The 24,645-nt window shown below is 32.1% G+C and overlaps 1 protein-coding gene across 3 annotated transcripts in view; it reads left to right on the plus strand.

Moving 5' to 3' along the window:
* Positions 1-24,645, plus strand: part of LOC142323347 (vitellogenin-like) — a 99,374-nt gene that overhangs the window by 68,187 nt on the left and 6,542 nt on the right. For 2 of the 3 annotated variants that reach the window (XM_075362854.1, XM_075362852.1), the window contains exons 16-21: positions 1,848-2,007; positions 5,508-5,662; positions 7,280-7,420; positions 13,981-14,118; positions 17,012-17,324; positions 20,755-20,909. In XM_075362854.1, coding sequence (XP_075218969.1) covers positions 1,848-2,007; positions 5,508-5,662; positions 7,280-7,420; positions 13,981-14,118; positions 17,012-17,324; positions 20,755-20,909 — 1,062 coding nt within the window. The remainder of the gene's footprint in view (positions 1-1,847; positions 2,008-5,507; positions 5,663-7,279; positions 7,421-13,980; positions 14,119-17,011; positions 17,325-20,754; positions 20,910-24,645) is intronic. The other variant, XM_075362853.1, reaches the window with a different exon arrangement.

Below are 24,645 nucleotides of genomic sequence, written 5' to 3' on the forward strand. Positions count from 1 at the left end.
AGCGCGTCTTCCAAAATCAGCTGATTTGGAAGCCGAGAGTTCCAGCGTTCAAGTCCTAGTAAAGCCAGTTATTTTTACATGGATTTGAATGCTAGATCGTGGATACCGGTGTTCTTTGGTGGTTGGGTTTCAATTAACCACACATCTCAGGATTGGTCGAACTGAAAATGTACAAGACTACACTTCATTTACACTCATACATATCATCCTCATTCATCCTCTGAAGTATTATCTAAACGGTAGTTACCGGAGGCTAAAAAGGAAAAAAGAAAGAGGCGGTCAGGGAAGGAAGCGAGTGTCAATCGATGATCTCGTTGAGCGAGTGGATGAGGCAATTCGAGAAAATCGTCGGTTCACAATTTCTGTATTGAGTGATTCGTTTCCTGAAATTTCAAGGTCAGCTCTCTACACCATTGTGAGTGAGAGACTTCAGTACCGCAAACTGTGTGCGAGATGGGTTCCCAAGATGCTGTCCGACCATCACAAAACAATGAGAATGGACGCTTCCCTAATGTTTCTCCAGCACTACCACAATGAAGAAGATTTTTTGAACAAAATTGTCACAGGGGACGAGACATGGGTCCATTTGGAAACTGAAGAAACAAAAGAACAATCCCAACAGTGGATGCATTCTCATTCTCCCAGTAAACCAAAGAAGTTCAAGCGAACCTTCTCCAACAGAAAGTGTATGGCTACCGTGTTCTGGGATCTTTATGGAGTTCTCTTGGTGGAATTCATGGAACGTGGCACGACCATCACTGCAGCCTCATACTGCGTGACTCTTCAACATCTACGAAGGGCAATTCAGAATAAGCGGAGAGGAATGTTGTCATCAGGCAATGTCTTTTTCCATGACAATGCTCGGCCGCACACTGCAACTGTAACAAAGAAGCTCCTGCAGCGTTATCGTTGGGAAGTGTTTGATCACTCACCATACAGCCCGGACTTGGCTCCATCCAATTTTCACCTCTTTGCTCACGTGAAACGCTGGCTAGGAGGACAACATTTTGGCATAGACATCGAGATGCAGACCAGCGTAGAAACATGGCTGAAAACACTGGCGGCTCCGTTCTATGACCAGGGTATTGGGAAGTTGGTACCACGCTACGACAAATGTCTAAATCGGAGTGGCGACTATGTAGAGAAATAGTGTAACTATTTAAATACTTGTTACAAATAATTTTTTTTTTATTTTCACTATGGTTTTAATTTCGTGACCGATCGGACCTTGAAAAAAATAACCCTCGTATATCAGAAGAGATATGCTTTGAAGGGGACAAGTCATTGAAATAAATAGGTAAAGTAATTTTTTTTATGACCCAAGATCACATACTTTTTGATCTCACCTTGTAAAAATTTTCTTACGGAGGGGAATAACAATGGAAATCTTAAGATAACTAGAAAATTCATTAATAAAAAATTTTTGTTTAAGTTTATAAAAAAAAATGCTTCCATATAGAACTTATTTTAAAAAAGGAAGAATTTCATCAATACGAACTGAATATTGACTTATTAAATTCAGAATACAAGTTTCAATTCATTTGGTATTAATCAGAAACAAAAATATAATCTAATATGTAATAATACCACATAATATAAATAAAAATAAGAATACTTAAAGATTTTTTTTTAATTTTATAATATACATTATGTTTGTTGTATATATTAACAAGTAATCTGTTTACATAGGTGAAAATTTGTCACAATATAAAATTTTATATGATAATAAATTATTATTTATTTAAGCGTAGTCAAAGCATAATCATTTCTCAAATGTATGTCCAATCATTTTTAAAATAATATTCTTGTAATTTGTTAATTTTAACATATTTTTAAACTATTTTCAGGCTTATAAAAGAAAATCTGTAGGTGACATAGAACTTAAAAATTCAACTTTTGAAAATAATGGAGAATTCTTCAATGCGTCATTTATGGACCCTTTTAATTACAATTTGAATGGCAGTTCCCACTTATATCTTGCTGATAAAGTTCTAAATGGAATAGAAAGTAAGCCATTTTGTATTAATATTATTCATGATTGCAAAACAGTCTTTAAATATTAAAATAAAAGGATTATAATAAATCATTGCATCATTTTAAGTGTATATAAAAGTGGAAATAATAATTTGTTTCTATTGCCACCACTAAATTGGCTGTGAATATATATGATGTAAAGTTCAGTAACTCTCAGGAATGGAATTACATCTTTATTTATACTGCTTGAGAAATGTTGATTAATAGAAATAATTTTTTTCTATTGTTGACAAGGTGAGGCGACATCTCCTCCTAAGCCAGCTCTTTTCCAAGATTGCCTCGAAGATGTGAAGTGGGAGATCGTTAAGGAGGGGCCGTGTGGTCTTCTCCGTAGTGCTATAAGACAGAGCCTCATTTATGGACGACGTAACGCGATCAACTGTGTCGTCAATGTCCTGCGGTGTGGTCAGGAGTTGTAGATCTACCGGCCTAAAATCTCGTTGGAGAGCCTCATGGAACTTTCTCCAGTTCACTGACCTTCGAGGAGTTGGTGGTGGTTCTCGCCCGGCCCCTACTAAGCCCAACTTAACCCACCGGCTTGGTCTAATGGTGAACGCGTCTTCCCAAATCAGCTGATTTGGTAGTCGAGAGTTCTTTAGTGGTTGGGTTTCAATTAACCTCACATCTCAGGAGTGATCGAACTGTACAAGACTACACTTCATTTACACTCAGACATATCATCCTCATTCATCCTCTGAAGTATTATCTGAAAGGTAATTACCGGAGGCTAAACAGGAAAAAGAAAATAAAGGCCCAACTCCAGTAAGACTGGAGAATGGTCCGAATCACAATGTCGAACACGTCAGGCCTCCACCGACCATTTGCACTCACGAAGGTGGGCACTACAGGGCCTGTGACGACTAGCCTGCGGGCCCTCGCCTCTTCCATAACAACCTGCCATTTGAATTTATTTCGTTGTTATTCCAAAACGAGTGCTTAGAATTGAGATCGCCCATGAGTATGAAGGGACCATTCCAATTTTCCAGCACGGCATCTACGTCAGCGCCGGGTACAGCTGAGTTCGGCCTGTTATGTGCGGAAACCTGTTATGTGCTGTATACTGCGCTTAGATGTTACACATGTATACAGGTCTGTTCTACGACATCGGTGTGAATCTCGCATATGCGAGATTCGTCTGTAGACTAAAATAGCGATTCCGCGGCTGGCGGGGCTTCGGCGTGGCACTACCCTGTCGGTTCTGTAGGTGAAATAGTTCCAAAGGGTCAGTGATTTGTCCGGCCTGAGATCCGTTTCTGCTAACAGTATTACATAAGTTTTTAAGTCATCGGCCCAGACGGCATAGGTCCGCCGTCTTGCCTGCGACGGAACGCGCGTTCCACTGCAGCAGTTGCAAAATTTGCCTAGCCATACCGGGTGAGTAGGGTCATGAGGCATTCAATCAAGGACTGGAATAGGTCCCTAATAGATTTCGCCTGTAACAGGCGGAGCAATACAGACAAAATTTCTGGCAGGACGTCCTTTATTGACATCCTCGACAAAAAATCGTTCCCGGCGCTCTCCTTCGAGGACGCGGCTTCCGGCTTTTTCCCGCCGGGACGGCTGGGTGTTTTTGACGCCACCTTTGGTGGTCGCCGAGGCTCGGGAGCTCTTGCGGGTTTTGCCGCAGTTTGAGTTTTGGCTATCACCCGCTGTGGTTTTCTCGAATCTTTGGCTTCTTTTGTCGCCTATGGGGTTATCTTAATTTTGGTTTTTGGTCGGTTTTGCGGCCGCGACCTTCTCGGTCACCGGAACCCGTTGGAGCTTTTGTGGTGTAAGAGGAGGTGGCACATCTTTTCCCACCGCCAGGGTAGCCGCAAGGTAAATAGAAAAATGATTTTTTTTTTAAAACTTCCAAATCAAACAAGCTGAGCAAAGAAAGATTAATTATTAAATACAAAGTAGGCTACATTTTTTCATGCCTCCCACCTTTATTAAGTCAAGTTAGGATAAAAATTAGCCAAAAAGAAAGCTTATCTTAGATTCCTTCCATAAATTAGAAACAACTTTTAATTATGAATTAAACTGCTCACAAAATGTGACTAAGGAATAAAGTAAGTCCAAATTTAATTTTTTTGGTATAATTATGAAACAAGATAAACTTTAAATTTAATAATATAACATAACTAGTATAAACATTCATTTATAAAAAAAAAAGAATCATACATGTAATTTTGTTAGATACCCCACCATTTTTGTGAGATTTTCTAAAGTAATATGAAGCAAACCTAAAACACTCCTTATAGAGCTGAGTGTCAGAATTGCAGTATTAGTGCAAGGGTTTTGTAGTATATATTCAAACACATCTATTTTATTTTTCTAAATTCTGAATATTATGATTGAGGAAACTTCACTTATTTTATAAGATTCTATATGTTCTGATTATATAAGAATTTTGGATTGTCTAACTCTTCAGACCATTCTCCAAATTCTGAAGATATTTGCAGTGAATTCATTTGGCTTGAGATTTACTGTTGTTATAAAAATTGTACTCTTTAGAATAAAACATAATCTAAATTTACCATATATAAATGCTGACAACACCTGTGAGCGCTTACTTAATTTACATTTAAGTACTAATTAAGTCCAAGATTTATGGGAAACATCATTAGAACATCTAATTATCGCAAAAAAAATGTTCACTTTGTAAGGAAATGTTTAATACTTTAAATAACTTTGAACCCAGTTTTATCAACCTTCTATAAACACATTTGCACAAAATCCACTTCTAAATTTCCTCACTATATTTCTTTCATCACTCTCAGCTAACATTTCCATTTTTTTTTTTTTAAGTTTCCTTAACATTACAGAATTCTATCATAATCTTTTATAACAATTTTTTCTTCCTCTCATCTTAGAAAATTTGTTGAAGTTTGTCTATTTCCACTCTTCAATTTCTTTTTTTAATAGTTTTATGTTTTCACAATTTATTAACTTTTTTTTTTAGTTCTCACCCAAACATTTCAAGGATTATTAGGATTTTTAATCAGTTAATGTTTTTCATTTAGAATATCATTTATATTTTTTGTAGATTTTATTTCTATTTTTAAATTGTCAAATATCAATTAATATGCAAAAATATAGAAATTCAAATTGAAAAAACCCTTTCTCATCACATCTTCCCTATCTTAACTGCATAATTAGTGCATTACCATGCTGAATGTATCACTTTTCATGTCAATATTTTGAGAAATTTTATTTATTATACTTTAAACATAATATTAATTCTGTTTACTGTTTTAGAGCATTATCCATCACTTATATTAATTACATTTTTATTAAGTAACAAAGTATATGATTCTCTTGAAAGAAGCCACCTTGCCAACCAATTTTTTAATTTTCTTTAATGGCTTATTTAATTACACATATGTTAACATAAATCAGTCTGATAAACTAAAAAGAATGATATATTATTCATATAATTACATCAATCATTTATCTGATATAAACATTTTTAAATATTTTTCTTTTCACAGGTGGGAAAGCTGTTGTATTAGGTGTGAATATAATTATTCATAAGCCTGACTCTGAATCACATAAATATTCAAGTTACTGGACTTATGGATCAACCCTTGAAAATACACTGCAAAGAATTGGAGTTTTTATGGCTGAAAATAACAATACTTGGAAGGTATTACAAACATCTTATCTTGTTAACTTTAGAATTAGAAACTGGTGTTATAGAGGAAGAAGAGGTAATCAAAGAAAATGAAAAGAGAGATACAATACTGAGATCTGAATTTAATAGAGAATTTAAGGATTTGAATGGCAGAAAGGCTCCTGGGATAGACAGGATACCTACAGAATTACTGAACAGTGCTGGTGAGGAAGCAATAGATAGATTACACAAACTGGTGTGTAATATTTACAAAAAAGGGGAAGTTCCATCAGACTTCAAAAAAAGTGTTATTGTCATGATACCAAAGAAAGCAGGAGCAGAAAAATGTGAAGAATACAGAACAATTAGCTTAACTACTCATGCATCAAATATCTTAACTAGAATTCTGTGTAGAAGAATTGAGAGGAGAATGGAAGAAGTGTTAGGAGAAGACCAATTTGGTTTCAGGAAAGTTATAGGAACAAGGGAAGCAATTTTAGCGCTCAGATTAATAGTAGGAGGAAGATTAAAGAAAAGCAAAACAAACCAACATACATGGCATTTATATGTTAGAAAAGGCATTTGATAAGATAGATTGGAATAAAATGTTCAGCATTTTAAAATGTTTAGGGTTCAAGTATAGAAAAAGAAGAACAATAGATAACATTTCCAGGAACCAAACTGCATAAGAAAGAAGCAGTGATAAAAAAAAGTTCAACAAGGATATTCCCTATCTCCCTATCTCCATTACTTTTTAATCTTTACATAGAAATAGCTCTTAATGATGTTAAAGAATAACTTAGATCTGAAGTAACAATGCAAGGTGAAAAGATGCTACGATTTGCTGATGATATAGTAATTCTAGCCGAGAGTAAAAAAGATTTAGAAGAAACAATGAATGGCATGGATGAAGTCCTTCACAAGAACTACCACTTGACAATAAACAAGAACAAAATAAAAGTAATGAAATGAAGTAGAAATAAAGTAGATGGACCACTGAATATAAAAATAGGACAAAATAAGTCTATGGAGGTAGAAGAATTTTGTTATTTAGGAACATAACTTGCTAACATAAAAAATTAATTTAAACATCAGGAATACATTTTTGAAAATATATGTTTGGAGTGTAGCTTTATATGGAAGTGAAACTTGGACAATCAGAGTACCTGAGAAGAAAAGATTAGAAGCTTTTGAAATGTGGTGCTATAGGAGAATGTTAAAAATCAGGTGGGTGGATGGGTGGATAAAGTGACAAATGAAGAGTTTTTGCGGTAAATTGATGAAGAAATAAGCATTGGAAAAATATAGCTAAAAGAAGAGACAGACTTATAGGCCACATCTTAAGGCATTCTGGAATAGTTGCATTGATATTGGAGGGACAGGTAGATGGGAAAAATTGTGCAGGCAGGCAACGTTTGGAATATGTAAAACAAATTGTTAGGGATGTAGGATGTTGGCGGTATACCGAAATGAAATAACTGGCACTAGATAGGAAATCTTGGAGAGCTGCATCAAACCAGTCAAATGACTGAAGACAAAAAAAATTATTATACAAATTTTTAAATTACTGTAATGTTTTCTTCACTTCCAAATTTTTTTTAATGAATTTCAGGGACATTCTGTAATAAAATTTGATTTCTTTATTTTCAGTGTGGGCTTACTGCATCATTAGAAATGCTTCCAACAGGAGCATTTAATATAGAAGAAATAATTATGGATCGTACTCAACCTAAATTTGACATTGATTTTATTCATCAATGGGATAATCAAAATAAGACCATGTCAATTAAAGTAAGTTACATTTTTACATATAAGTGAATGTAAATAAATTTAATTATCCTTCTTTTAAAGATAAAGCATGTTATTATTAAACAGTAGAAGATAATAAGAAATAGTATTAAAAAAAAATCAGTGAGCTGTATTGTCTCCTAATGTTTTATTAAATCTGTTTGGAGACAGTTTGTTTAGAGGACTACTAGTAAACAGTCTATTTGGAATAAAGAATGCTTATTTAATTTCTATTCTTTATTAATTCTTTCAATGCTTAGTTCACTTCTATTTGGAATATTTATTTATTTTTAAATGAATAAAATTTAGACCATTAATATGAAATGAGTTTGGCTAATAAAAGACACCTGAGTTTGAACTGTTAAACTTTGGAATTAACCATTACAAAAAGTACAATAAATACCAAATTAAAGCTTTTCTATTTGTTTTTTTTTTTTTTTTCACTATTTTATTAAGATCTTGTGTAAATGGCAAGAAACATGTCTTTTACATTTGTAAAAAATGACACGAAAACTTTCACTTGTTCTTCACTTTTTTTATATGCAAGCTCTGTTACTGAAAAAAAAAAAAAAAACAATTTGGTAAGATATAGCATAATATTTCATATTTTTGCCTTTTCTTGTATTTTGTCAGTTGAGCTATAAAGTCTCCATATTCATTCTCCCATAGTACTACCAACAAATTAGTTTAAATTAAGTTATAATAATGAATTAGAATGTAAGAAAATAAAACCCTGTAAGATTGATCCTAAAAACTTGCTCCATGATAACTGAAAAAGTTATTTTATTCCCTAGACACTTTTCTGTTAATACGTTTTCCCATTACCATTCATTGTTCAAATTACATGCATTCAGTAGAATAGTGTTTTGGAAAATTAAAAAAAAATTGATGTATTTGTTAATGAATTAATGTTCAGTTGATTAAGAAAATGTATGTATTAATTAAAATTACCATTTGTTGATGGAAATTAACGAAAATAGTTTTTTATATATTTTCTAAATTCATACAAGTAAAAAATACGTTATACCACGTGATCATTTGAAAAGTTACCACATTTGTTATTCAACAGCTATCTGTGCTATCGTATTTCTGTTTGCAGGCATGTATACCATTATCGGGAGAAACTTTTTAAAATTATTTTCAAAAGCGTGGAACCCACCTTCTTCACTACACCTACTCCAACTCAAAAATCTTAAATGGCAATGGTAACATTTAATTACATTAATTGTCAACCAGAAAAAATAATGAATTTTGGTGAAAAGAAAATTAAAATCCGCCTACCCCTTCGCTCGGTAGGTGCGAAAACCCATTTGGGGTAGTACTTTTTTAAATTTCAATCCAACAAAAATAACTATAAAATTACGTGATATTACTTCTTAAACCATTTGAAATAATCGTAATCTGTGGATTAAAACTATGAAAACTATTTTTGTAATTACCAACACAAAATTTCGCCCTTAAATATTTTCTAAATTTTCAAGGGTTGAAAACTTTTTTTTTAAATATGATCTAGCTTATGACATCTAATTGGAAGGCCCTTTGAATGATAAGTAATTTGGTAAAAGTAAGATAAAAATTGGTTCACTGGTACTGAAGTTATGATTAAAAATGTGGTTTTTTTAGGTTATGTTGGGATACAGTGTTACTGGCCCAAAGCATTAGGTCTGAAATCGTCCGTTTTTGTTAAAAATATGGGTTTTAGATTTCTCTAGTATTGAAAAAACGTACCAATAAACACAACATTAAAGTCAGTTAAACAAACGAAAACCCAGTAATAACACTGACAAACATAATTTTTGTTTCATAACATGCGATACATGATTTTAATCTGTTATCTGATGCTGCAAAGGAATATGAACTCAGAGTCTTTCTATCACCCACCATTTTTTAAAATTTTTAAATTTTAATTAAATGATTTTTTCATTTGACAACGTATAGTTAACAAACTACTATATTGTATTTTGTTGGCTTATTTTTTTATTGTTTAACTTTGTTAACATAATTTGTAAGCTATAAATAAACAATATTAGATAAAGAATTAAATCATATCATAGTAACATATTATGACATATCTAATACTGAAGAGTGGGCCTTCATGGACAACATTAATCATGTCTGTGAAGATCAAAACATATAGCTGAAAACACAGCTGTGTTGTTTGTATTAAGCACTGGATTTAGGAATGGATTAATTTTGTTCTGTCTTATTGCTGTCTTAAGTTTGTTAAAAGTGCAGTATCATATGCCCTGAAATTGTGTAAATGATGTGGATACCTTTTGTTATGTATGTGGTGAATTTACCGTAAAATCAAATAAAAAAAACATTAGCCCTTTAATTAATAAAGTATATAATTTGTACTTTCAGTGTAAAATTGGTGATCAGGGTAAGACATTGGCTCCTCATACAGTATGCACTAATTGTTCTGTATATTTAAGAGGATGGCTGAAAGGTCCACAGAAGGCTTTGACATTGGCACCTATGGTTTGACGTGAATCAAAGGATCATGTAACCAATTGTTACTTTTATTTAACAAGTGTATCTGGAATTTCTAAAAAATCTAAACATCCTTCATTGCAATCACCAATCAGGCCTGTAAATCACAGTAAAATAATTTTAGTTCCTGAGCCACCTGTGAATGTGTGATTCAAAAGCAGTGATGAAGAATCAGGCAGTACTGAAGAAGACAACTATGATTTTGATTTTGAATTATCTTCCCATAAACCTCATCTTACATCACAAGGTGAATTAAATTACTTGGTTAGGGATTTAAATTTATCAAAAAATCAAGCTGAACTGTTAGGATCAAGACTGCAAGATTGGAGTTTACTTGAAAATAATACAAAAATTTTGGGCTTTCAAAGCCGACAAAAAGAACTTTCTCTGTACTTTATTGAAAGTCTTTGTTGAAATTCACATCTTACTTTTATTAAAGTTTCTTTAATTATATCTTTACATGCTCTTACAATTTTATTTTTCAACTCTTGTATGTTATCATGAATTTCTTTATAAATTATTGATTTTAAATGACCCCACAAAAAGAAATCCAGTGGTGTAAGATCAGCAGATCTTGCCAGCCACTCAACTGTTCCTCTTCTACCTATCCAATGCCCAGGAAACATTCGGTCCAACTATTGGAATATTGTTGAACTCTAAGTGAACCGTGAGCAGGTGCTCCACCTTGCTGAAAGTAAAGCATGTCTTCGTTATGTAACATGTTTCCACTGTCATCTAACTGATTTCCTAAGGCATGGACTATTAGTGGGCGACTAACTTCATCTAGCAACTGCAAATACTTATCATCTGTCAAATTCCCATCGATAAATACTAGACCAATTATGTTATCACCGTAAATCCCAACCCATACATTTATTTTTTTCAGAATGCTCCATGTTTCCAACATTGAAAACATGAGTATTTATGTCGCTCCAGTATCGGCAGTTATGTTTATTAAAAAAATCATTTAGAAAGAAGGTGAATTTGTCAGAAAAACAAATATGTTTCGTAAACATTTGATAAGCATCTATTAATTGAGTCGTTTCTTCACAGAATTCAATCCTCTGTCAGTATCATTCTCATTCAGTACTTGATGCAGTTGAATTTCATGCAGAAAAAAGTTATTCAATTTTAATGTAGTGAAGACAAAACCATAAGAAACCCCCAGTTTCACGGGAAATTTTATGAATTGAGCTCTGAGGATTTGCTACTACATTTCCCAAGATCTCAACCAAAGTTAATTCGTCTAAAACCTTTTGCCCTTTTTTTATTCATGACAGAACCCGTTTCTTGGAATCCTTTTACAAGTTTTACAATTTAAGAGTGTGAAATATTTTTATTTGGATGCCGTTCATTAAACGCTTGGGCAGTTCTTCTAGCACATTTAATCTGTTCTCTCTATGAAAAAATTAGTTCAACAAAATGTAAAAAGTACTACAAAATTAATAAATTTGGATGTAAAGGATACGTACACCAACATCGATACTGGAAGAACCATACATATAATTAAAAATAGATAATAATACAATACATGAAAGAGTAAACTTATTAAATTTATGCATCAAATGTAACTATTTTGAATTTAATAATAAATATTATATACAAGAAAAAGGTCCCACCATGGGTTCTCCACTTTCTGCAATATTGGCCAATATATTTATAAATGACCTAGAAAATAATAATTTACATAGCATTATTAATAAATATAAAATTTTACTGTATGAAAGATATGTTGACAACATTTTAATTATATATAACCAACAATGCAACGATGATGAAAGTAATATATTAAATTAAATGAATTCTTTAAGTAATAATATCAAGTTTACCTTAACTCAAGAAAATAATAATAGTATAGATTTTTTAGACATGAAAATCAACAAAGATTATAGAAATCACAAACTAAATGTTGAAATTTTTAGGAAAAAACCCACCAAGTAAAATACAATAATACATTACAAATCCTTTCATCCCTGGAACCAAATAATGGCCACATTTAATACCTTGATATATAGAGTTTAAAATATTTAAAATATGATGATATAAAATTAAAAACCGAAATAAATAATATTAAGTACATCGCTGTAACAAATGGATATAATAAAAATTTAATAGATAAATTACTTAAAAGAATAAAATACAAAATTTTTATAAAAGATAACGTAAAATTAAACAATAACAATAATATCTATAGTAAAATCGAGTATAACATAAATTATAGAAATTTCAACAGAATATTTAAATTATTTGATATAAAAACTGCATATATAACTAATAATAAAATAATAAAACATATAAAAAATACAGATCCATCTAAAAAATAGTAATAATTTTGATAGACAAGGCATATATAGCTTAAATCGGGCAAATTATAAATTAAAATACATTGGCAAGACCAATCGGTCATTCTCAATTAGAATACAAGAGCATATCAATGGTATAAAAAAAGTCAAATAGAAAAATCTAATTTCGTTAAGCATATTATAAATAACAACCATAATTACAACCCAGATAATTTTATTGACATTCTTGATTTTTCAAATAATATACACAACACCAATAACTTAGAAAAGTACCATAATATCTTAATAATGATATAAATTAATGAAAAACAAGATTTGAAAATGATATTTATATAAACAAGTACTAAACAATATCTATAGAGTGAGTTGACCATACCGTTCCCCTCCCATTTTACCATAACGGTGGAGACATTCATTATGACAGGACGTTTTATTAACACATGACTACCATCTTTATATATTTTACACACTGTACATAACAATTCTACTCATGACGACAAAGTTTTAGTCAACAAAAAAATTTTTAAGTCCCTAAAGATGGAATTCATTTCCAAAAGCCCTAGGACACATTAAAAGATTGTTGGTAAGTGGGTTTTATATTTTAATTATTTAATTTAGAAAACACTTAAGAGTGAAATTTTGTCTTGGTAATTTAAAAAATAATTTTCAGTTTTAATCCACAGATTATTATTATTTCAAACGGTTTAAGAAGTAATATGACGTAATTTTATATTATTTTTGTTGGATTGAAATTTAAAAGAAGTACTTCCCCAAATGGTTTTTCACACCTACCGAGCAAAGGGGTGGGCAGATTTTAATTTTCTTTTCACCAAAATTCATTATTTTTTCGGGTTGTCAATTAATGTAATTAAATATTACTATTGCCATTTAAGGTTTTTGAGTTGGGGTAGGTGTAGTGAAGAAGGTGGGTTCCACCTTTTTGAAAATAATTTTAAAAAGATTCCCCCGATAATGGTATACATGCCTGCAAACAGAAATATGATAGGACATATTTTACATATTTTTTTTTTTACTTGATGATATCACCACATAAGCTTGAAGCTTGTGCAAGGTATATGGAAATGGAATTTTTTATCATATGAAAAATGCCATGCCTGACCGGGATTTGAACCTGGGACTTCTAAATGAAAGACCAAGACACTACCACTCTGCCGTAGATTAAATTAATTTAATTTAATTCTAGTCATTATGTCAAATATAGTAAAATAATTAGGATTTAATGTGATGCATATCATGTCTTGTAGTAACTGTTAGAAAATCAATACGGTTCAAACTCAGATATCTTCTTTCATTGGCCAAACTATAAAATGATGATGTGCTTGAAAGATTAATTTTTTAATTGTACTTTTTTATGTGACTAAGCCTTATGTCAGTAAACGTTTTTAGGATAATAGATTATGTTATTAATATTATCATCATCATCATCATAATCATCATCATTGCACATGTGTTATAAACAGCTGACAAACAAGAAAAATTCCTCAACAACTAATGGATTAGATCTATGAATCGCCATTTAGATCTTTTCTGTTCAAGTTCATAGAGTAAAAATTTACAATTTCTGTGATTATTTATAAATAGTTTCTATTGCATTTAAATAAAAGTGTAATTGAAAACAATTTCATTATTTTTCTTATCTGTATTGCTTGAAGAAAAACACATACATCAATTAATTCACCATAATAGTTACACTAGAAGAAATATTAGTATTAATTATCTATAATAGAAACTATTGCATTTTTATAGGGTGTGATAGAACGAAATCCATCAGAAATTTTCAGTACAGAAGTTGAAGAATGTCAAAAATTAAGGTATACTTCAGTTTCAGAATGTATGAGACTGAATGAATTGAGCTCTCTTAGTGAAATAAAATTTAATGTATCGGTAAGTGATTAAGAAAATTTTATTTTAAAACTAAAAAAGGTGTTAAATTTTTCTTTACATTGGGTCACCAAATTTTACATGTTTTTAGAATATTGACTGACCAACATAGAAGCGATTTCTGAGCTAGTTAATTTCAAGCTTGCTGATGTTACTTGTATTTACAAAACTACACATAAAAATGGGAGTCTCGATTTTTGTTAGGGAATAGTTTTAATAAAGTCAACAGTTACTGTATATTCACAGAAGAAATTAATTTTAAATGCTATGCAATTTAATGTCTCATTCTAAAACTGATGTTGGTGGTAATTTATAGATCTTATTTGTTCTTTTGAAATCTTTCTACACAAACTAACAAAATCCTTTTTAAAGTTCCTAATAATTCAATGTCATAGTATGTGGCAATTTTAACATAAACTTTCTAGATAATTCCAGTCTTGTGATGAATGAACTATTAACTCAATTAGTTAACAGGACCACACATATTTCTATCTTCCAACCAGCTAAAATTATAATAACCTCTGCTACCTGCTTTGACAATATTTTTTTTAAACTTTACCTAAAAATTATTTTCTATCCTTTGTACACATTACAATCTTACAGATCACAACTGTCCAAATTCAATAGAAAACGTCCTATGAGACAATGATTAAATTTATTCTTTTAAGAAAGTTTTAATAAAGATTCAGTTAAAAACTTGAGAACTTTATTGTCAGAAACAAATTGTGAAAATAATAAGAAAATTAGAGAAAATAAAATAACAAAATTGGTTAAAAATTTAACAGTTTTTTAAAATTTTTTTTTCAGAATTCCTTTATACACCACTCTTCAGTAAAATGTCAATAATTTAAACATAAAAAGAAAAACTCATGGATTACTAAAGAAAGTGTAAAATCTAGCTCTATGATGAGGAATCTCTATGAAATATCTAATATAATTGTATGATAACTTGCAAAGTTATTTGAAAAATTACTAAAAAATGTATGCTAAAGTCATTTGCAGTTATAAAAGATTATATTATGATAATTTAATATGTAATCTGAACAAAAAATGTAAAACTATGTGGGGAGTTAACAAAAGTGAAAGCAGACAGAATAACCACCAAAACTGTAAAGAAATGAGATAACTTCTTGTGCAGAGAAATTTAATTAATGCTTTTCCAGTATATTTCAGTTAATTATAATACTGATCCCTTTCAAATCAACCGATTCACCTTGAATAGTTGTGTTGGTGAATCAGTATTTTTATTTTCTGTTGATACCCAGGAAGTTACTTTAAACATAAAGGTAAAATACTCAGTGGGTATTGATGAAATTCCTGCTAGTATTTCAAAAGAAGCCATAAAATCTGCTATCACCCTTTCTTCAAATTTAATTAAGAAATAGAATTTTTCTACAGTTGAGTATTTCCCAGTTGCCTTAAGTCTTCCATTGTTATTTCCCTCTTTAAGAAAGGTTTTGCTCTTTTACTAAGAGTTTGTTGCATGCATGTTTTTTACTCTAATTTATCTTAAAATCTCTTAACTTTGAAGTTAATCAACCCACTTAGTTTTCACTATTCTTCCATAATATTATATTTCAAAGCTTTTATTATTTGCTTTCTCTTATATGATTCAATGCATTAAGCTCTTCTCTGAATACAATTTTTTTTTTTAATTTTATCTTAACATTGTTCAGTAATATTTACAAAATTCCTGAACTCCATAATGGACTGATAGTGAAAGTATTTCAACCCTTCATCCAAAAGGTCCTAAGTTTGAATCCGGTCAAGCATTTTTCATACACTAAAAAATGTGCTAACCATTTATAGGAATACTACAATTCCTTCCACAAGTTTCAAGTTTAGATAATGAATTAGTAACAAAAAAAAATATATATATATAAATAAATAAAAAACAAAAATACCTGTAAACTAATAATTAATAGTAATCAACACTTCTTTTAGATTATAAATTAATAAAAGATGAAAAAAGAGAAACTATATTTACCTGTAAAAACAGTATGTAACTCATTTTTGAAACTTTGAATTACATAAGTTTTAAACTTAACAAAACTTTAACAGTGAGTATTTTTCTTCAGAAAACTAACTGTTCGTTAACAATTTGTTTCTTTGGACAGACTACTGAAAGTTTAGTTCTGCAAATGCTGGCTTATATCTAGAAAGTTCAGTTACAAAAGGTTTTAATGTTTCTGTCTGTCTGTATGTGTATGAATGAATATGTGTGTAACACATTTATATAACTTAAATAAATTCACAGTACTGTATGTGTGGCTAGCCACATAATAAAAAAATTTTTAATTTTTTGATTTTATATTTTTTTAATATTTATGACTACATATTTTTATATGTTATAATTTGAATGGTTTGAATTCAATGTGTGATTTAAAAGAAATAGTTTAACTGATGATGAGGGAAAACCTTAAAAGCGCTATTAGAAAAAAATAATAAGCATAAGATAAGAAGCATTATTGAATTCTGTACTCTTGGTGGCAAATGATTTTTGTAGTTTTGTCTTTGATATATATATATATATATATATGTGTGTGTGTGTGTGTGTGTGTGTGTGTGTGTGTGTGTGTGTGTGTGTGTGTGTGTGTGTGTGTGTGTGTGTGTGTGTGTGTGTGTGTGTGTGTGTGTGTGTGTGTGTGTGTGTGTGTGTGTGTGTGTGTGTGTGTGTGTGTGTGTGTGTGTGTGTGTGTGTGTGTGTGTGTGTGTGTGTGTGTGTGTGTGTGTGTGTGTGTGTGTGTGTGTGTGTGTGTGTGTGTGTGTGTGTGTGTGTGTGTGTGTGTGTGTCTGAAAAACATAAAAGAAATATATTGTTTTAAACTAAGACCATCTTTTAAAGTTGTTGTGATGTCCATAATTATCTAATCAAGATTCAATGTTTTATTAACAGACAGCATCATATAATATGATGTTAAACAATATTGCTGATTTTTTCATGACTTTTGGGAGGGAATACATTGAAGAGCAGCACTCTAGACTATCAGACTTCAGTAACAATGAAAATTATCCTACTGCAGATTCCAGTGCATCCAGTATGGTACCAGTTCAAGTATCTGTATCAGTCAACAAGAAAATGTTGCAGTGGCATTCATGGTTTAATACAACAGCAATTAATGTAAGGTATAGTGGTATGCCTATTTATCTTAGTCCAGTGATATCAACTGCTTTTACATTATATGAAGAAGCTATTCAAATCAATTCAGGCAAGTGGTTTTTAAAGATTGGTAACTTCTTTTTTCAGCCTTTAATCATTACATTTAAGATTTACCACAGTCTAAATTATTTGTAAACTGGGTTATATTGATTATTAAGTTCCTTATTTTTCATTATTCATAAAAATAGTGTTCTTTCAAAGTTAAGCAGAGAGAATTTAATATATTAAAAATTAATTTGTATCGAGAATCTTTCTGCAACTTATAAACATTATTAAATATAAAACATATTTTTAATGGAATTAGAAAATTATAAATTTATTTACAAATACCAGTTCTGTGATCTTACTTTCTTTAAGTTTATTTTTTCATATTTTAGTTTAAATTGTAAATAGACAATTCTGAAAAACCTATTATCAGAATTTAAAATAGAACTTTTAGGTTACTGTTTTGGATTATGATAGAAATAAGAACATTTAAACTTAGAGGTGAAAATTTCTACAGTTGTAGGTAAAAATATATTTAATCATTAAAACTAGTATATTAGTTTTGTTTAACATGTCTAAAACAGACAATTTAACTAAACTAATGTATAAATCTATTGTATTATTTACCATACATTAGAACATTGCTCCTATATCTATGGTGTGAGACCTACATCCCAACCCCTTAGGGGAAAACACCCTCCTAGTGCTGTTCCGATCGCCACACCATCCCCACCCCTTTTGCTAGCCCTGTTGGACTTTAACGGGAGTTGTCTATCGCCCTCTGACTTTTTACATCTCATAGTAATAAGCTTGGCCTCGTTCGGATGCCACCGATATAAATGCCTCGGTAGACATTTGCATCAGTGATTTATTTACTCAGCTTTTGTATTTGCTGAAGGCCTCGTCCAGATATCTTGGATGTCCTAAATCATATCCCTCTGAACTAGCTAACTGAGCTCGCGGAAGCGTGAACCCCGCACCTAATTCTACTTAATATGAGCCAGTTTCGTGAATGTCTCGTAATTCCAGGCAATTTAAACACAACATACCACCAAAGATGTTGATTGCAACAACGAAATTTAGTCCTAGTTCCCTTAGTGAATTCAACTTTAGTTCAAACCCCAGACATAGGTTAGATTATGGACTCCAGTCTGGTCCACTAGGAAGAGGCGGACAGACTTCCTACAACTACTCGGCTCCATCGCAGAGTCCCGCGTGACATTCACCTCAATAAACCATCGTCGAGATGCCACCTACACCTCACGGCTGCATGGTATCCCATGCTCTCGGCAGTGCAGTCGCCGTTCCGCCAACAGCCTATATAATTTTAGTCACCTCAAATCTAACTAACCGTGGCTCGCTGCCAAAGCGACTACCTTTGGCCATTCAAACTGTCCAGGCGGACCCCACATGAGTTTCTACTCTACTAGATCCCCTTGGCCGTCCTGCCCAGGGCGAGGAATCGAAGGAAGCCAGTAACAACTGCCCAATCTCTGCGAGTCCTCCAATTGACTCGTAGATCAAAGAAGGAGTTTACTCTCGCAAGTTCCCTAACAACTCTGGTACGCTCAGCTTCGTACTGGGGACAGACATACAGGACATGGTCCACCTGTCATCGACCCTAGAGTCAGGACACAAGCCGGAGTCAACCAACCTAAACCTAGCCACACTATCCCTAAAAGCACCATGTCCCAAAAGAAATTGAGTAATATGCTGATTGGGGGAAACCCAGCTAATCGCTCGCAATTCCCTAACATTTGGAAAAATATCATGCGTGTATCAACCAGTGGAAGAATCGTTCCACGTAGCTTGCCAAGAATCAAAACCTTGGTCTTCAATTTCTCGCATACGCCCTGACGTTAGAATGCCTCCCTTCTTGAAAATATACTGCTGGCTACGTTCTGTAGCTGAAATGTCAAGGGGTTTTATGCCAGTGATCACAGTGACTGCCTCTCCCAAGAGAGTTCTGTAGCCACCGACAACAGCTAACAGTAGAAGACGCTGGGCTCACAAAAGAATATCCCTATAACATTGGAATTGTAAACGATGTGCTCAGACAGGCGCAGCATACAGCATTATGGCCTCACAGACACCTTTGTAAAGAATACGCATAGTACGATAGTTCAATCCCCAATCGAGATGAATGACTCTACAGACACCGAAGAAACATCTATGGCCTTCTTCGTTACAAACTGGAGGTACTCCTTGAAGAGAAGCCTCTCATCAAGGATAACACCCAGATACTTCTGAACAGTAACATACCTAATCGGAAGGCCGTCCATCACAACCCGCGGATGACGGGTTGCAGCTAGACGACCCTTCAAGAACATCATAGTGGTTTTCTCTGCACTGAAAACCATCTTATGATGAAGACTCCACAACCTTAATACCTTACATGCCTGTGTTGCTCTGAGCTCTATCTCAGCAAGCAGGGTGTGAGACCTGCAGTGAAAATGTACTAAGCTTGTGAAATTAAATGCCAGTCAAAAATATTGATATAAATTGACTCAAATCATTTAGATTGATCTTTAAGCTGACTTTACTGACATGAGAACTGCTGACCCTAAACTTAAATTGAATGGAGTTATGCACAATGCATTCAACCCTTAAAAATGTAAATTTTGAGTTAGCTATGCTACTATTTAAACAAAATGTAATTTTGTATTATCAAAAAAAATATACAAAACATAATCAAACTGCATTACTATCTGTAGGTTCAGAAAAAATTAATTAAACTAATTATAAACTTTAAATTCCACAACCAAAGTTTTTCACATTTTATTCATTGTTCAGAATAGTATTTTAAACAGATTTGCTGCTGAATCTCAAATCACTAAAATTTATACATTTCCATTTTTTACTCAGTAAGAACAGACATCTTCACAACTACATTTTTTTAGAGAGGTGGGGCCTCACTAATGTCTTTGTTACAAATTCATTGCTATAAATTAAACAATAAAGTTATAATGAACAGGTTTTTTATTAAAATTTTGTAAACTTATTAATGCATAGCAGATTTGTTATAGAAGGGACTCAACATTTCCAGTTCTTTTCATACCTACAAAGAATCAATATTTTTTTACATATGAAAAAATCTTGCATCATTGAATCCCTTTACTCATTATATATAATAATAACTATTATCATCATGTAACAATAAATTAAAGAAATCTTAATAAAGAATATAAACTACATTCACTTACACAAGTTTAGTAATATACTCATACATGTTTATGATCTGAAATGTTTCATGCCTGTAGCTATAACACTTGATAGGGCATGAATCAGGAATAGAAGTCAGGTAACTTATCTAATAGGATACAGAGAAATCTATGAGAATTTTTTCATTAACTCTACATTTGGCTTTTGACATGCACTGTGACTTATGTAGATTGTAATTAAATAACTCTACTTTAGCAGTTTTCTTTTACATAGCCCACATTGTTTTCACCACTCATTATATTAAAATAAATTAATTTTTCTTTCTTTTTCAGAATACTGTAAAATATCAAAGAGTAAAATTTTCACATTTGACAGTTTATATCTGTATTATAACATGTCTGACTGCTGGCATGTTGCAGTAAAGGACTGCAGTGGAAAAAGCCGAATTGTAATATTAACCAGATCATTAAAAAACAGTACTTATATGGTAAAAGAAATATCTTTTTTTAATCTGTAAAATATAGTTTAAGTAACAGTTTACTATTTCAGTTTAGCAATGTGTATGAAAAAATGTAACGTGTCCTTTTTTAAATATATGAGGTGGCTGAAATGTAATCCAGTAACTCGCAAATGAAAAAAGATACTCAAATGAAAGAAATATGGCACAAAAGTATATTTTATTTCTTACAAAAACTTACATTTATTTCTCCACTTGTCACCACTACAGCTACACATTTCTCCCAATGGTGAACCAGTTATCTCATTCCATCAATGAAGAATGCTGACAATCTTTCCTTGATCCGTGACTTCACTGCGTCCTTCAGTTCACGTATGGTGAAATGAATACTCTGAATACTCTAACTATCCTCTTAAATTTAATTTGAAATGATTCTTTTACACTCACGTATGATTTCGTAGCAAAATATTGTTCAAGAATGAAAACACATTGTTCTATGGTAAAAGACATTCTGTTCGTAACACGACCAGAAACGGCACAAAAGTTTACACAGCTCAAGGAGAATCAATTCACACTGCCGTATCTACACCAGTTGATTAGCGCTACCAACTTCATGTCACAAAACAAAATTTCCCTTTCTTAGAAAAAAATTACCAGACATTAACAATTGGATAACAGTACTAAAAAATCACCCTGTAGTAATGCATCCAACTTCCATTAATATCCGAGACTCTCCAGGCATTGAGCCCTACCACTGATCAAGAGTAGAAAAAGCAATAAAAGAAATTAGTTAATGCTATATTCAGTAATTTATGCAATATAATTCAAATCTAGGTAAACAAGAATTAATAAAAACTTTAGTGCCAATGAAATCATATCATGCAAGACTTGCATTGGAATTGTACCGATGTAGTGATGCAGGTTATTTCGAGACACTATCTGGTATGTTCGAGAAATTCAGAACTCTCATTTATATTACATCCAGCAAAAAGAGTATTTATATGGATGATGAATATCAAGAATTAGTGGAAACAGGTGAAAAACCAAATGAAAGCCCAATTTTCTTCTCAATTATGATGCAGAGAAGAAATGAGTTAGTTTAATAAAAATTAGAATAGCATTATATAATGATAATAATACTTTATATTAATTGTTAGTTAATAATGCATACAGTTTTAAGATGGCTCATGATGTAAGAAGTACTTCTTGGGGAATGCAAATAGCAGAAGTAACTGTTGCACTACCAACATGCCAAGTTGACATAATTCCAAGGCATAATTTATCCATAAATCAAAGAAAACGTTCTGTATTAATTACAATTAGTACAAACTGTATGAATAATCAGAATGTAAATTTTACTACAGGACCATACACACCAATCATTGAGTCTGAAACTAAGGAGCAATCACACCATCCACATCATTCACCCTTTAAAATAACTTCAAGAGAAAAAACTGTACAACAGTTAATAACTGTACGGACATAGGTGTGTACTACTACTGATGATGGCATTCCTTGTTCGATAGGAAAACTCATAGATGAAAAACAAGTTCACATCTTAATAGAAGCAGCAAAAATAATCGAAGGAAATGCTTTCCACTGGCTTGTAACAGCACATGCTCAATCACGCCTTAATCGTACGTCATGTTCCTGTACTCATTTCTCATTCTTCACCAACCAGGTGACAAAATTTTCTCAGGAAGTAGAGACTATATAATATTTTTCCAGTCTCTCATTTCATATTCAATGTGACTTATTGAAAGTTACCCTGCCAACATCTAACCTCACAGTATAGCACATTCATTAATGTGATACTTGTACTCAATTAGTACAAGATATAAAATTCATTATTTCTGGCTTATCAGCAGTGGAGTTTAAAAACAGGCCTCACCTTCAGAAATAGATATAAACAACACTGACATCTTAACATCAATATACATTTCTAAAATATTAATTGCAGTCGTTCAGCTTATAATAGTGATTTTCACACGTATAATAACAAATTTATACTGATAGAAGGAAGTATATTCTCTAACATGGTAACACTGCTATTTTCAGAAATCATTAACCTATCAAACTGATTATTGGGATTTATTTAAGATATAGACCACTCCAACAGTTCACTATGTCAGTTTTAAACAATACTGTAGCTATTACAGCTGTAGCAACATCTTTAAAGAATTTTGCATACATTTTAATACCTTCAGTATGACAGCCAATGGGGCAATAGTCTTGCTCAGGAGCCCCGTGTGGGGTAGGTTTGGCGGCTTGGTAGTTCCGAGCTGGTTGTGGTTGTGTTTCTTGGTTTTGCATCAAGCCTCAACTCTGATGCACCATTGGAGCTGGTGTCATCTGATGCCGGCAGTAGGAGATCCTTCATGATTTACTGCGGAGGATCGGAAGGATCCGTCTCCAAGGCATCAAAACTTTTTGGATTCGTCATCAAGGATTTTAGGAAGATGGAAAAAAGAAGCAAGATAGGATAGCCTAAAGGTAAACCTAGGCGATAGAATTAAAGAATGAGATAGTTTGAGTTTTAGAAATTTTTTAATGAAAATATGAGTTTTTAATATTTTTATGACATTGCAGCATTTGAAAGTTTTGACAGTATTTCATTGAAAATGGATTGTGTGTTTTAAGTGTTTTTAGTGTCTTAGTTATAAGTGATTTTAAGTGGGAAGGGCCCTTTACGCCCTTGTTATATTGTGTGTCTTTTGGGTTTTTAATATCCCTTGACAACTCTAATTTTGGATGGTCTGTTATAACAAGACTAATATACTAGTGATAATGTTTTTAACAGGGACGGAAAGGAATATTTTCTATCTATTTGATGTGGAAAGGGGCTAATGACCACAGTAGTTAATGCACCTAAGACTTAAAAGAAAATAATAATAAATATTAATAACAATAATAATGCCTCAGATAAAACCCAGTTCTACATCCACGCAATAACATATATGCACACATTCTGGGTGGGCAACGACACAGTACTTCAGCACCTTTACTTATATTAGCCAACTGAGCAGTGGTTCTGCTCAGGAGATCCATATGGAGTACCGGAATGGCGGTCCCTAGCTGCTTGCAGCTGTGCTTCTCGGTTACACTTTTTACAACGAGGGCAAAAGGTATGACCATGATCTTGCTTTTTCCGATGCTGGGTGGATGTCTGGTTGGGGAATGTTCATCCCTCTACTCGGTTGTGAAGCCGGTTTGAGGGTGGGTTACTGTACAGGATATCAGTTACCATGGCTCAAAATTCAATCATCAGTTTTGTTCAAATTTATTTGATAAAAAAAAATCTACCGTGATTAATTTAAAAACATTCATTATTAATATTTTAACAAATGATTTTTATGATAATAGCAGAATTGAAGAATGTAAACAACAATTAGAATTAAGGAAAATAATAAGAATTCTTCTTAACTATTATTAAGAAGAATATTATTTATTTTATTTCTGTAAGCAAACTTTTAACGAAGATATGCTGTCTGTATCAACCTATGGATAATATTCATACCTAAAAAAAGTACCCATATAAATCTGAATTTTCTAGTTTTCCACTCCAAGACTCTTTATGAAAAACTAGTTTTTAAAAAACCAAGAAAAATTTATGTGAAATTTTCTCCTCGTTTTCCATATGAACTAGATTTTTTTTTATTTACTTTATTTTTTTTTTGTCTTCAGTCATTTGAAGGGTTTGATGCAGCTCTCCAAGATTCCCTATCTAGTGCTAGTCGTTTCATTTCAGTATACCCTCTACATCCTA

The sequence above is a fragment of the Lycorma delicatula genome, chromosome 4 (genome assembly GCF_047948215.1).
Source record: "Lycorma delicatula isolate Av1 chromosome 4, ASM4794821v1, whole genome shotgun sequence".
Classification (NCBI taxonomy): Eukaryota; Metazoa; Arthropoda; class Insecta; order Hemiptera; family Fulgoridae; genus Lycorma; species Lycorma delicatula.